Below are 15,687 nucleotides of genomic sequence, written 5' to 3'. Positions count from 1 at the left end.
AGAACAGGTACCTCGTTTCTAATTCAGTATTTGTTTGGGACTTCAGTATGTGTTAACATTTTAAATAAGCACACTTTTAAGAACTAATTGTTGTGAGAAGTGAACAACGCGTGGAAGCCAGTAGAGCTGCAGCAACCTACAGCAGGAGAGGACGTGTCCCTACAGTTCTTTTTTAGCTACTTTTTAATACAGTTTTTACAGCACTTTCTGTGATCTTTAAAATAGAACCAAAAAAAAAAAAAAGGAAAACACACACAACAAAGTATGCTACACAAGCTCTGCCAAATTTAAGACTAACTAACATCAGCAATAACCCGTGCATGCTTTGTGTGGGGCTGCCAGTTGTGCCCGGTTCGGCATAACCAAAGAGCATCTGTCAGAGCAACACAGTTCAGGTTTGTCCCTTTAGGGGACCCGGTAACACCACACGCAGCGCTGTGGTGCACTTTCACCCTAAGGCTCACGCTGCCAGTCAGACCCTGCCCCAGCAGCAGCTCTGCAATGCAGCAGCGGCCGTGCTGCTGATCTCCTCCGGGCTGCGCTTCCCGGCCGAGCCCCTGCCCGTACCCAGACAGGAGTCTCTCCCTTGCCGACCGCAAGGGATGGCCCTGTGTACTCACACAAGCTGCTGAACCTTCCTGGAGGCAGGCAAAATAAAGAAGATCCCATGTCACAGCCAAATTAACCCACCAAGTTCTTGATTTGGGTGAATTGCTGGAGCAGCTGCAGCCCTGCTCAGCAGCTTTGCACTCCCCCTCTCCTCTGGCAGCATCCCAGCAGAAGCAAGTCTTGTCCCTGCCAGGTCACCGCCTCTGACCAGGTCCCAGCCCTGACCCTTCCCATGGTCTTCTCCTGCCGCCTGCCCACCCATGGAAACCACTAGCCCACACCTCTGGTTGTATGAAGTGATTGGGAAAGAGACGCACCCACTCCTCTAGACTGAAGGTGCAAAAGAGGAGAGGAAGGAAGAGCTGACAGAGCAGTTGTCTGGAAGGACAATATACTTTTAAATAGAAAGAAAGAGAAAGCAGCTCCTGGACGGACACAGCAAAGGATCAGCTGCAACCCAGCGCAGGCTCACTGCCCTGGACTTGGCACAGACCCTGGCTTTTGGGGAAAAAAAATGCAGCTCCAGCTGAAGCAGTTTTCTTCGCTCCCATGCAGCGCCAGGCTGGGGATGTGAGCGGTTTTGCTAAGTCAGCCAGACTGCCACATCCAGGCAGCACCAGCAGCTGGTACCCCTGCTCCTCTGCATCAAGGTACCTGCCTGGGCAGCCCGTGGGCTGTAAGCAAATTTCCTTCTAACTGCTGCAGGCAGCAGGGCTTGCTGGGACCTGCACCAAGCCAGTCGTGTGCTGCTACGGATTAGTCTCTAGGAAAGAAATGTGAACAAAAAAATGAAATACCTGGGGTTTATGTTCCCCTCCCAAAGTATATGTTCCTTCTAAGTGAATTTGATTTCCATGAAGTATTCAATTTAGCCAGTCCTGAATGAGAATGACTCTCTGGAAAGCAGTTAACAGGTTTGCCTGCCTTGGAGATAACGGCATCTCACAATTCTTTTCCACATACTGCATGCAGTTAAAGATGAAGTGCTGAAGCTTTGAGCCAGTCTTTGCCTCGCGCAGGAGAAGAGCTCGTGCATGTGATCTCACGTACACAGCTGGGGTGACTTGAGTTTCCTGCACTGTTTGCATGTCTCGAGTAGGAACTCACTAACAACAAAACCCCCCCGAACAATCAGGACAGCATTTCCAAACCATCACCTCAAAATGAGCTTTCCAAGCACCATTGGCTCTGCTCTGCAGTCGAAATGTAAATGTTTTGGAAATGTAAATGTTTTGCTCAGCATCTCCCGAAGAACAAGCGATTGAGTCCAAACCAGCACACAGCCCTCTTGCTTTGAACCTTGCCTTTGAATTTCCAGATCAACCTTTTCACAGCTGGTGCGGGCAGGCACTGGATTAGCAGTGCTCACATGCCAGCTAATGCCAGCTGCTTTATGCTGATTTCCGTCCCTTCGGCTGGCAAAGGCAAGCAAACCTGTATTAATTATCATTATAATGACTTAAAGCAAGCAGTTAATCTAGCAGTAGCAAACAGGAGGAACCCAAGGCAAAGCACCAACACATAACTACTGGTTTTGCTGTCCTAATTCAGGATATGAATGTCGTGTGAGACAAGATGACTTGTTTCTCTGTATATTAACCTCACAGCTTCAAACAGCAGGGAAGACAAAGACAGGTGTTTTATCCCTGGCTCCCTCCTCATCTTTCATTTGAGATCCTTGCTTGAATTAAAACCCAGCTTGCTTTGCCTTCCTGTTTTAATACAGAGTAGCTCATTAGGGTTAGTTGAACCGAGAAATGTGTGCATATACATGTATCTCTATATAAATGCATCTCTATCATCTCACACACATCTATCTTGCACCACAAATGCCCCCCAGAGCAACATGCCCCTTCCATTTTCATGCAAGTTGTGCCTCAGTGAGGTCCCACTGCATGGTGCTCCCAGTCTCTCTCCCCATCTACCCCGTCTTGAGGAGCAAATTTGGGAGGTGAAGGGAAAACCAAAAAGAAGGCTGCTCCTTCCCTTTGTCAGACAGCCTGGCTGTGCCTCGGAGCCGTTACAGAGAGGCTGTGCACTCCTGAATGCTAAATAAGCTCCCAGGCTACAGACTCTCTCTCGGCGGAGCTTAAAGAGGGAGCTGGCTCAGCACGGGGACCAGTTGGCATGGCAACGTGGAAAAAGGCAGCCAGCAGCGCCTGGCACTCCTCGCAGTAGTAGCAGCGGACTGGTGTTTTCGTAGCCGCTCTGATGGCACCAGGGTCGGCCCCGCACCGCCCACGGGGAACGGGACCGGCCTCCAGCAGGCACGGCCACAGGGAGCTCAGCTTAGCCACGGCTGGGCAGCAGGGCATGCACGGGGGTTCTGTAATGGGAAAAGGGGAGGAAGAGCATGGGCTGTCACACCTGAGAACATGCTGCTTCCCTATCAAGGTGACTTTGGGGAAGAAGTTGCCATTTCAGCTGCGCCTGAAACAGAGGGGCTGTGTGCCTGCAAGACAAGGCTCTGTTGTTTGTTAGAGAACCCTCCTCCAAACCTCCCTGCCCTCGGATCGGAGCTGGAACGGAAGAGCTCCCTCACGAAGCTCCGGGCGTCACAAGAAAACACCAAGGTGCAGCAGAAAGAACAGGGAGCATGAAGGAAGGAGCTGGGTGGTGCCGTCTCTCAGCCACATTCGACTCTGGTCCTCTGCTGCCTCCAGCGATGCTCTCCCCAGCAACACCCCTCGAACACGTCTAAAACATTCCAGGAACGAGTCCCAGAAAATGACACTTGTATTACTCTCAACATAGAGAAGAAAAGTTTCAGAAGTCTGTTTGCCTGTCTCTAAATCTTCAAAGATGATGGTGCACAGTAATTACTGTCACATTTCCTGGGCAAAGGGAGGGAGATGAAAATGCCTAATTAACAGCTCCCGTCTCACGGGAGCTCTCAATGACACGGTAAGATGCACTCTTCAAGCTTTGCAAAACAAACGACGGATACGGGACGAGCACGGCAATCACATTCATCCTTCAACATCCCTCATTTCGCGTCCTTCTATGCATTTTGTCTGTAGTGCCTGAGATGTGCTGGCTGCTGAAAAAGCCCAGCTGAGGGGGGCACCTCTGGGGAACGGGCCATCAGGGAGCTTGGGGAGGGGCTTGGGCAGCAGCAGGACAGCCAGTGCCAGCAGTCAAATGAAAAGGAGAGCTGTGACAAAGCAGTGCTGTTGGGAAGAAAGGCTAAAAAGGCCTCTGGATGAAGAAGGCCTGTTTATGTTTACTGGCAGTGCCATCTGTACCATAAAAAGAGAAAGACAAACATGCAAAGGAAGGAAGATTAAATGACAAGTCCCTGGCAGGGGGGACGAGACATTAACACGTCCCAGGACAGAGCACTGACCTGCCTGGTGCAGTTTCAGCATGGAGAGGCCGTTGTGTTTGCTGACCCCGAGCACAGCGCTGCAGTCCTGCCCCCAAGCCAGCCGTCACAGCTCCGGTCCTGCCCTGGTGGATGCAGCGCCTCGAGCCAGCAGAACTGGGGTCACAGTGATTTCTAACCATGCAATAGCAGTGAGGACTGAGGAAGAGCCTCTCTGCCTGGAGACGGGCTGCTACAAGGCTAGGCAAGACGATGGGACACGGATTGTTTCCTTGTAGTGCTGCCAGGTGGCTGGAACACGCGCAATCCCTACCTGCACCACAACTTTTCTGCACAGACAGACAAAAGGGACCCCACAACTCTGCTCATCTGTCCCCTGGCTATGGCAGGGTGCTCCTTCAGGCTGACATTCCCTGCAGCTTGTTTCAATATGCTTTTTTAAGGAGTAGTTGGTCACAGGAACACATTTGTTGCAGACACCCATTTAGTCTGGCTGAACAAAGCCTTAAAACAAATGGCTGAATTAGGACGGACTGCATCCGGGGATGGAACTTCAATTACCCCTTCCCAGCTTCTTCCTCGGTTATTCCCTGTAGACGGTGCCATTCCTGCTGTCTGAGTCCCCTCCTCTCTAGGGCAATACTCGCCATCATGCAAAGGATGTGTTGGCTTGGGATGAACAGATAAAACTGAACCACTTTCCACTCTTCTTTTCTTCCATTTTTCCTTCTTTCCCAACCCCCTCCTTGCCCCTGCTTTACTCCCTCACATCTTTCCTCTCACCAGTTCTCTGCCCACCACCTCTCCTAACTTTCCCAGTGCTGGGTCTGGTCCCTTCCTTGGTCCCTCATGCCTCCCTCAGCTCAGCCCTGCCCCTTTTTCATCCCTCTCTATAGGCCTAGGGCTCTCTCCTCTTTCTGTTTCTCTTACAGACTAACACACACCCATCTCTGGGTCTCCACAGCCACCAAAAACACTTGCCTCTCCCATTTATCTGCCCCGACCTTCCTCACATCCACCTTTCCTATGACTCAAAGGCTTTGAAAAACAATGCAGGAGAGCTCAACTTGTGATGCTCTCTGCTATCTCATGAAGTCTGCTCCAATTTTCCAGCAGTCTTTTTGCATCCCACGCAGTTTGGGTACTCTGCCAATTAATGAGGAGCTCTGTCACTTTGGCAGGACACGTTACTGTCCTTAATATCAAGTGACACGGGGATGGAGCCGCTGTCCTGCGGCCCTGATGATAGGATTTCAGGAAATGCTTTCCCTTAATCTGTCAGAAAAATAATTCATCAGTAACTGTGTGGGTAACCCACCCCCCTCCGATTATAAGCCTGCATTTGGGATCTAATGAAGAAAGCGCTCAGTCAGCTGAGTCACTGTACACAGACACAGCAGAGAAGATGCTCCACAATACGGCTAACTGCTTTCACCCCTAATTACATCAACCTGACAGGTTAGTCATTACATTACTGAAAAGAAAAATAAATGCATTTTAAGTGCAGAAAAACAAACCTTTGCAGCTTGATGCTCCTTGCAAGTCAAACACGATGGATGGTGTTGAAGCGCTTCTTCCCAGGGGCTGCTGAAGCACATCTGCACTGCTCCTCGCTGCTTCCTCCCAACTAGTCGACCACGACTTCTCAGTAAGCCAAGAAGAGGCTGCCACACTCATATTTCTTTACAAGCCCAACACATCCTGTGCTCTGCCATGGCTCCAATCCAAAGCTTTCCACATCAGCCCGCTTCGGAGCGAGTTTCCAGAGATTCCACCATCACGCCCCTGGTGCAGCACACATCTCACGTGATGTGGAAATGTTTGGCTTGACAAAAGCTACAGCGCCAATCCCTCCACGTTTAAGACTCACAAGATCCTCACCCAAGATGCTCTGTGTGTGCACGCACACATGAGCAAGAACTCAAAGAGGCAGGGGTCAGGGAGAGGACGATAAAACTCGGTGGGGTGCTGCAGGCTGCCCAAGGGCAAGGTGCCTTCAGGAACAACTCGGGAGCAGTGTGGGACCTGTGGTAGCCCAAATACGTATACATACACACACACTGAAAACGAATATCTGCTTTAGCACCCTTCCTTATATCACATCCAGAACAGCTTCCCATGCGTTGTGCCAATAAACCGGGCCTATTCTCTCACACATATTTGCCTTTGACTTCAGCAGATGCCGGATCAGGCCCCGAGGCTGCCCTGCCCGCAGCGCTGAGCACTCTCTCACGTTCCTGTGGGCCCATTAGAAAGAAGGGCATTGATGTGCCTCCATAATGCAGCCATTACCAGCACGATACAGAGGCAGATCAATCAAAGGCAACACAACAGCCAGATTCAGAGGATTCCAAAATTGAGGTCAGACTCAATAACTCTTAGATAAACGCTGAGAGAGACGCACACATCTATACAGGAAGGCAAATTTTAACTGTGCAAACCTAAAAACGTCACTTGCAGTGATAGATTGGATGTGTTTTGGCAAGAACTCTGCTCTCCTCCCCCACTAGCACCCCTTGCCTCCGCATCAGTGTTGGCATAAGGTGCCTTTGTCCTGGTGGCTCTAACCTTCCCCTTAACGCACAGATTGTACAGCACGAGCCCTGCAAACGGGTGCCCCGGTGCTGTGCTGTGCCCCCAGGGCGCTATGGCACTGCTGCTGAATGCCTCCCTCTGGGGGATGCCTGCTCGTATCTGTGCTCCATTTGGATGAGCTTCTTCTTGCTGATACTGGGGGTTTATGGCCTCTGACACGAAGGCTGAGAAGCCAGAGCAGCCTAGGTTATTGGTCTGGACTTACACCAGGAAAAATAATATCCCTATAAATCCACAGAAACTCACAGTTTGGCTTAATTATCTCGATCGACCTTGGCTTCCTGTACACTTTCTCCTCAGCTGTTTGGAGTCAGAAAGCTACTACAAATGATTAAATGATTTGCGTTATTGGTGATTATGTGTATCACAGTGGCATTTAAATGTCGTATCGGATACAACACCCCGCTGCAGTTACTATTTACAAGCAAACAGAGCAAAGATGGCTGAAGTCAGCAGCAAATGGCAGTCCTGGTTTCAAGATCAAACTCTGAATCAAATTGCTTCATGATGCTGAAAGCATGTCCTGCTAGCAAACACCAGTGTGCCTTTGGCAACCCGTGCCCCCCTTCATTTCTGTCACTGCCCTAAATTGCTGACAGGTTTATCCTGATGGCCTTTAAAAGGAGTGAAATGATTAAAAATATATCTTCTGTATCCTAAGATGCTTTACCTTGCATTAATGTTCCTCTAAGTCGGAGCTCAAAGATTTGAATTTCCAGAGAACTAGAAATTCATGCGTGAAGGCAAGCAGTTTTAGGGACTTTTCTGGTTTTCAAGGACAAAGAAAGATGCCATGAAATAAGCTATATTAAGACTCCCTAGCAATAGCTGCATGTATTGACAGTAAGTCCCCACACAAGAGATCTTGCAATCTAAGTAGACAGTGAGAAAAAAAGCAGGGGAGGAGGAAACGAGGCCACAAAGTGGTGATCGAAGCAAACTTCACACGGATCAAGAGCAATCTCGTTCCCTCGGTAAGTGCACTTCTCTGGTCCCACTGCCACATTTGGATTTGTTCTGCTCTTTAATCCCTCATCTGAAAAAGCGATGTGAAAATACTCTACTGCAATGCCCAATGATTTGCTGCACTGGGTTCCTGCTTCCTCTCAGCCATTAGTTGAAAATTCCCCAGTTAAACATCCACGACTCTGAGACACTGCCCTGAGCTTTGAGAGCACCTGAGAAGAGTATTTCTCTTCTCCTTCTATAAGGAGAGGAAATTCCTCTTCATTCTGTCGAGTTATTCTCCCTGCGCACGGGTGACTTGTCCAAGGTTGTTTGAAACATTTGTGGCAAAGGAGAAAAACACTCCATCCAGTCTTTCCACAGCCCTAAGAACTGCAGCATCTTACCTCTGTGATCCTGTACAGCTGCTCCTGTTAATTTGCTGGCTAAGCACAGCACAAAGTTAGGTTAGAGCAAAGGAAAGAGATCTTGTTATCATCCTCCCGAACCATCACCAACAACGTGCTCACCTGAAGGATCACAGGATTTCTTTTACTGATGGCTTTCTAGTTTTGGCTAACCACAAAAGGGGACTCTTAAAATCCAAACCCATTTCCTTGTAGCAGAAGTATTGATTTCTAGTAGAATTGCTTATGAAATGACTTTAGGGTCTGAAAGCCTTAACATTCTCCAACTGCTGAGAAATTATGGATAACATCTCAAAGTGCTGTCAACAGCCAACAAACATTGCTAGAAAGATCTCTTCAGCATGCATGGATGGATGCATCAAGGGCACTAGCGCCGGTACAAGAGACATTCCTCTTGCACTGTGCATTTGGGGTTTAAAGAGGGAGCTCTGCACACAGTGAATTAGCATTTATTTCTAAAACAGGAAACTTGCTCTGCATATTTCATTTTGACACAGTCACATTCCCCCTTTCCCCCCCCAAATAACAAACTGAATCCTAAAATCCTAACAGAGTTTACAAACAGACAAAGCCCTAGAGAGTACCCCAAGAAATACGCCTAGCCTGTGGCGAATAAATGCCGAATGTGCTATTCCTGGCCAGACCGATCAACATGGTATTCTGCAAACTGTTGGTGGGTTTCTAGAAGTTGCTACTTGTGAGCAGTAACGGCAGAAACCAAACTTTGCACACACGCACACAAGAGCAGGACACTGTCCGCGCACAGCACCTGAGTGGTTTCCTGCTCCCAGCCCCGAGCAGCCACGTGGTTCCTGTGCACTGGCTGCTTCCCCCATCCCCAGTGAGGTGACCCCCTCGCAGCTACCAGGATGCACTAAGCCGCCCTCATGGCTTTCCTAAAATCTTCTCAGAGCGCTGCCCGGTATTCAGCTGTGTTCAGCTGCAGGGTTTTGAGGTATGTTACCTGGGGTCTCCCTGTCCCCTGCCGACAGCTCTCCGTTGATCCCATTCTCTTTGGTCCGAGCGTACGTCCCCGGCTGCTCCCGGCTGCCCAGCCCGGGCTCCTCGTCCTCTTGGTAGGGAAACCCATTGGCACTTCTGACCAGTCCAGCACCTGCGCCACCCTGTTCCTTGATTTCGGGTGAATGCGGGTGTGAAGAAGCCTCTGTTAGCTGACCCGAAGTCCAGTGCGGTGCCTTGGCTTCGTCTTTCCTATCCTCCGCCATTTCTCCTCTCCTTCACCACTTGTCCTGTAACGACACGAGCAGGAGAGATCAGCACCAAGGGGGTGCCTGTGCCCCGGCCAGCACATAGCCACCAGGCACAGCACAGGGGTGGTGCCAGCAGCTCTTGTCCTGCAGATGAGAGAGGGCTTAAATGCAGAAGTGTCTCTGCTTGCTTGTCCTGGCCATGGGTGAGCCAGCTTTGAAACCAACACAAGCCATGAGCGGTAAAAAATCAGGGGTCAGATCCTCCCTGACTCCCAGATGCCACTAACACTGGTTTCTGGAGGGCTGCCTTTGGTTAACCTGATTTTAACTCATTAACGCCAGTGAAATGTAAACCCTTAATGAGAAGTGAATCAATACCGGGATGCAGTGATGTCTTCCAGGGTGACAGAAGGAATGCAGGATAGATATAGAGGATATTCCAGGGCAGAGGGAATGCAGTAACTGCTTAGAGACGTGAAGCTGCTAGGAACATTTCGCTGCAGTCACAAATAACGGGTGCAGCGATGAGCTCAGCCTTCGCCTAACAGAGGGCTCTTCAGGCCCAGGATCCTGAACAGCATCTGCAGCCTGCTGTGAGCTGCGGCAGAGACACTTCAGAACATTCAGGGGGCTCCCGAACATAGGCTCTGCCTGACCCTGCATGCATCCCCTCCTACTGTTCTGGGAGCGTTCGCACCCATTTGCTTTTGACCCAAACAGTGCATGGGAAACATTTGTTTCCCATACAAGTGTTTGCACTCTCCTATGACTATCAGTATTTATACATAAACAAAACTAGTAATTATTTGCTACTTCACATGTGTTTCACTGCTGTTAATTAGCTCACATTTGTCCAAGCCAGGAAGGAAGCCATTGCACAAGCCACAGGCTTTGGCTGAGCCTCATGGACCAGTAGTTCCTCAGTAGGTAAGCCGAGGAAGACAGCATACTGTAATCTGTGTTTCCATGATAAGGTAAATTCTGCGGGGAGAGAAGGGCTTGACCTCTGCCAGCAACATCAAAGTGAAAACCAAAAACCAGAAGGCCTTCTCCAGCAGCGCTTGCCACCTAATAGAAATCAGCTGAATGTGGTGGAGCAACCAGGTATTGCAGAGGCTGAGCAGGCTAGAAGCAAACGCAGAAAACTACACGGTGCATATATTCTGCAGACACTGAATTAAAATCCCACCATGACAGAACAACGGTTTTCACAGAGCCGGGTCAATTTGCAGAAAGTATCTAAGCATGATGAAAGTCTATTAGTATTTGTCTTATAATTATTCAGCATCGGTAACTCAACCCCCTTCTGATCAGATATTGTTTAATAATAATGGCTTTCTGTGCTGATTTAAATTAAAAATCACAGTGAATCATGAATTTATTTCATTCATAATAAAGGTGTGACTCAAACTCTAATTCTACCTGAAAAAGGAATAACAACTCCTTCTCCACCCAGTGAAACCCTCTGGGTTTGGGAGGTGCAGCTCTGCTCTCACACCCACCCAGCACCGTTCCCTGGGGATATATAACCACATGAAGGCTGCAGGGGCAGGCGAAAACTCAAACCTGGCATTTGTCTGAGCTGTAACAAAAATGGTGGGCTGAGCAGTGTCATGGAGCTTGGTGGCCCCGAGATGTGCCCCCAGGGGCCCCAGCCATCATAAACACATCCGCACCCCTTTGCCTTCCCAGCCTCCTTCACCCCAGCCATCAGGGAGTGATTCTGCACGTACAGCCAGAGCCTCGATGCAGCCATATGGAATCCATATGGGAGAGATGAAGGGGTGATAACCAAGGAGAGGGACCAAGCTGGGCAAAAGACCCTCTCATGTGTACCAGAGAGACAACGCTGCCTCTAGGTGCTTACTGCATGAGATCAGAACGCAATCTCTGATTCACCTTTCCAAAACGTGTGCCCACAGGACAGATGTCTCCCTCAGTACAGGACCAAGCAGCACACAACCAAAGCCACCGATGCCCAGGGTCCAAGGGCAGGATGGAGCCTGTTCTGGGCAGACCAGTGAGATTCTCATCTACACCCCTCAAAGAGGCTCAGAAAACACCCACCTCCAACCCAATCCCTGGCTTAGCTTTCCCCCACCCACCCCATGCATCTCGAGCCCCAGGAGCAGCATGAACATGCAGCAGCTCAGCCCCTGGGTACCACAAACAGAGCCTGGAGCCTCTGCGGGGAGCGAGAGGGTAATGTAAGACACGACCACGGGGAAACGCATTGCTGAAAATCCCTTGGACGAAGGTAACAGTTCTGATCCCAGTGCCGCAGCCTGGAGGCTGTTATCTCTGAAGTGCCCTTCCCCGTCCCAGGCAGACACTCCCCGCTTCTCTTCAAGCTCTTGAGGAAGGATATTCACATCCTTACAATGGACTGTGTCACAGAAGTCCTCTGTGGAAGCAACAGAAGTGCTTTTATCTTTAAAAATAAATACAGTGGGCAGGCTTCAATGAGAGTTGTATGTATCTGGAGGCAGAATTTGGCTCGGTATTTATAATAGACCGCTACAGAGTGAAACATGGATGAATTCATTCTTGACTCTCTGTTATTCATCAAGTGCTCTCAGAGTTTATAATGGTAGTAGAAACACTGCGAGTGAGTCACACAGCGCATCTTCGTGCTCGGCAATCTAGCAATGACTCTGTGCTGTACAGCATCATCCACTCACGGCTCACAGCCAGCACACAGGTGGGCCTCATGCCACCAGGTTAGTTGTTTTCCTGCCATTTCTTACCTGAAATTCATGTCTCCTAACTCATGCGGGGCACTTGGGATGGCATTACGGATCTGAGCTGGATATTCTGCCTTCTAAACTAATGGCTTGTACAGGAATGGGGGTAAAAACTGACTGCCTCATCCTTTCCAGCCATGTGGGAGCTGTAGAGAGAAGGGAAACAAATAACTTGGAACTAAGACAGAGGGACAAACCTCGTGGGGAACATGCGGTCCAGCTTTGCAGCTACCTCCTCCTTTCAGAGGTGCTGTACACGTATTTCTCCACCCGTGTGCTCTTCGATGTGACACCAGCTCCTGCTGCTGGTGGGCTGACCCGAGCCTGAGCGCCGTGAGCTGGAGGCACAGCACATCACCCCCCATGATGCAGCACGAGGGCACGACGTGCAAAGCCCAACATCGTGCTGATTTACGCATCCTGCTGCACTAGCTGCCCTTCCATACATTTCGTGGCTTCAGCTTAGCATTACACTAACGTTGCCTCGGCGTGTAAGAGGATGAATTTTCTAGGAGTCTCACTTTTTAAGAGAGCAGAATTAGGCCAATATTGGAGGATTTCGCAGAGCCCTTGCTTTCCTGCAGGGTGCAAACTAGCTCATACTGGCAAATAACAGGGAAAACCTTCAATTCCTGTCTGCACACCAACCGCCCAATCGGGGCGATGTACCTGCAGACTAAATATCAGGCAGTGTCGATTCAAGGCTCCCAAGGGAATCTGCTGTTAAACTTACCTTACTGACAGCTGTGCCTCGAGAAGCCGAGCTAAGCAGTTGGGTATCAGGAATAAAAACACGAGAGAGGAGGTGGGAAACCTGGGAGGACAAATTCTAGCAACCTCCTGCCACCGTCAGAAGCTCAGCCTTAGCTTTTGCACGTAGGACATGAACACTGCCATCGTTCCTGTTTTAAGTGCAATCTCCGAGTATTTAGGAAGGAGGAGGGCTGATGTTGGATGCCGCTAAGAACCACAGCAACACACAAAGAGATCCGTACTGAATTTCACCCTTTCATGTCCCTTAACAGGCACCGTTTCCCAACCTAACTGAATTCCTGGCAGCTGTGAGTGGCGTGCCTCACACGGCTCAGAGAGAAGGGCAGCACACAGCCCACGAACGGGGAGGAAGCCTCACGGCGTCTGGCAGGAGCTACGTTTGCCTCCCTCATGCTCAAACATTCAGTCACAGTCCACAAGCCGCTGGGCGATTAACAACACTCACCAGCTGATCCTAGGCGTGTAAGTACCATAATTCTAGTAATATACTGCATTATCAGGACAAATTAATCCTCTCTCAATGGCAGCCACTCTACCTCTCAGGCCTAATAAAGGACAAATAGGTTCCTCTGTTAATTTATAACAAATATGATTTATTTCTTCCTTGCCCATTCCTTGAGTTATTAGCTTGCAGCTAGATCTCTCTTTCTAGACAACACGAGCAAGACAATCCTCTTAAATAGCACCTTGCTTCTGTGACAAATACGGGCAGCGTTCATCTGCTCCCATCTGCATTAGCTTTCAGGGCTTTTAAAAGCTCTGCCAACCCCCCCTGCAGACCATTAGTCGACAGCCATGCGTTTTTTGTAGAAGATTCCTTCACTTGCTCCTTTGGTCATACCTTGAGCTACAATACTGATGAAAAAGAGCGGGTGGTGCCTGGAGCGCAGGCAGAACAAAGGCTGTGGGAAGAGCAAGAAAAGGTACTGCAACCTGCAGCCTTGCCAGCGCTGAAAATGAAGGACGGCTCCAGCCCGCGGAGCAGCCGAGCTGACTTCCAGCACTGGCACTGCAGAGGGCGAGCGGAGCCAGAGGAGCTGCTGCTCGAGCTTCCCTGCTCCTCCTTGCCCCGTGTCCTCCCCCGGGGGCGTGGGGCTTTGGATTTATCCCCTCTGAGTTCCCGTGGTCGGGCTGGGAGCAGCGCAGGCAGGGAGCTGGGCGTGGGCAGCCGCACTCACCACAGGAGCCTCCACTCGCTGCCCCCCCCCGGGTGTCACGGCTTCGCCACGGATGGGAACGGCCACAGGGCCTAACTCAAAACCCACTTAACTCAGCGAAAATATTTTAACATTCATCAGGCCAGGAATAATTAAGCTCCGCCCAGATGAGCCTAAAAAAATGCAACTCTGTTAAGTCTACGGGAAGTTCTCCCAAAACACAGAATTCAAGTCACCAGAGAAATCACTTCTGAAACGTTTCCTCAGGGGAGAAGCTCCCTTAAATCCAGACACTGATTGCCAACTGAATTTATAACTTGCCTTCAAATCTAAAGAGAAGCTACCTCCGCTGACACGACAGAGACAAATGGGCCCATGAAAGCTGCAAGTGCCATCCAAGGCCAGGAAGGGCGCCGATATTAGCAGAAAAAAGCGAACGTGGCTTTAGAAAAGCAGCAACCTTCAGGTGTGTGAAATGCACCTCCAGCACCGCTGAGATGATTTAGCAGGCAGCCAGCTCATCACCAGCAGCACGAGGGAACTGGTACGTACTGGTCTGCAGGCAGAACACTTGCTGGGGCGCACAAAGCGGGGGGATGATTTCCCCGTAGAAGCACAGCTCCTGACCAATTCCCCCTGCTCCACACCAAGCCCTGCACGGCCAGCCAGGATGCCCGAATGATGCAGAGGCGGGCTGAGAGGCGGCACCGGTCTGCTCCCTGGTGACTGGAGCAGGAAGACATTTTAAGAAAAGGTTTTTGCCTGGTGAGTACCTCCGAACAGGATGCTCTGGCTCCTCCCTGCAGTGCAGCACGGCCAGGACTGCAGCTCCTTTGGCAGCAGCTAGGTCCTCCCTGCTGCAGGGACACAGGAGCAGGTGAGGGGATGAGGAGGAGTCTTTCAGCTGCCACTACTGACTGACACAGCTATTCCTCACTGGGGAAGGTATTAATTACCTGTGGCTGCTGGAAAGTAGCTTAGAGCATGACCAAGCCAGGCTGCCATCGGCTGCTGCCCTCCAGACACGTGGCTGCCCCTGCTCCTGCGCCCAGGGACCGCACAAACTCGCTCAGGCTTCAGAAATCTAAACCCAGACACCTCTTGCAATTGTGCAATAATGGCACCAGCAGCTTCTGCCTTGAAAAATAAGCATCCACCACGGGGCTCAGCTCTAGTCAAAAAGCTCCGTGAATCCCCACCCCCTGTTTCTGTGCCAACACCGCCCCTTTTTGACAGTTTCCATCCAGGATGCTGCATTTTTACACCACTTGCCATTCATCAAATACGCTCCCAGGCGCGCATCTCTCGCTAGCCATGATTGCTTCCTGCAGGGGAGAGGAGAGGTATTTTAGCTGCTGAAGGAGCTGGTAACCATGACAACAGTGCCATGACAACTATAACAGATATCTGCAACGAGAAAGAAGGCAAAAAACTTATCACCTATAAATTTGGTCCCTGCTAAGGACGGCAAAAGCATCAAAGAAGCCAGAGCAGTCAGTACAGGTGCTGATGCTGGAGTGAATCACGCCCAGCCCTGCAGGTTTTAGGCACCATGAGCACTTGGTCCTCTCCTGCTCAACAGCAGAGGGCAGGCCTTGCTCCATCCCTGCTGACATCCTCCTCCTCCTCGCCCTCCTAAGGGGCTGACGGGTGAAGCCAGAGGACTGACAGCTTTCTGCAGGAGCCTGGTGCTTCCCCCTGAAGCCAGCTCTCAGCAAGGCCAGGATTGCTCCCATGGAGCATCTCAGCCAAATTCCCCACCTGTTTTTTCTACTAAGTAGGCACTGGGGGCCTCTCCTTGTGTTTTTGGGAAGGAATTGCCTTTGGTAGTCTTGTTGAGGGTCCCCAGCCCTTAGCCAGTGCCACAGGTGCTCCAGCAGGAGCTGCTCACTGGGATGC

The 15,687-nt window shown here is 50.4% G+C and overlaps 1 protein-coding gene across 25 annotated transcripts in view; it reads right to left on the bottom strand.

Moving 5' to 3' along the window:
- MAP2 (microtubule associated protein 2) overlaps positions 1-15,687 on the bottom strand; it is a 195,364-nt gene that overhangs the window by 56,724 nt on the left and 122,953 nt on the right. For all 25 annotated transcript variants that reach the window (XM_035331554.1, XM_035331562.1, XM_035331548.1 and 22 more), the window contains one exon: positions 8,867-9,152. In XM_035331554.1, the coding sequence (XP_035187445.1) occupies positions 8,867-9,128 (262 nt within the window). In that variant the 5' untranslated portion in view covers positions 9,129-9,152. The remainder of the gene's footprint in view (positions 1-8,866; positions 9,153-15,687) is intronic.

This window comes from Oxyura jamaicensis, chromosome 7, assembly GCF_011077185.1.
Source record: "Oxyura jamaicensis isolate SHBP4307 breed ruddy duck chromosome 7, BPBGC_Ojam_1.0, whole genome shotgun sequence".
In the NCBI taxonomy this organism is placed as follows: domain Eukaryota; kingdom Metazoa; phylum Chordata; class Aves; order Anseriformes; family Anatidae; genus Oxyura; species Oxyura jamaicensis.
The sequence above is the reverse complement of the archived record's forward strand: the minus strand, read 5'-3'. Positions and strand labels throughout refer to the sequence as shown.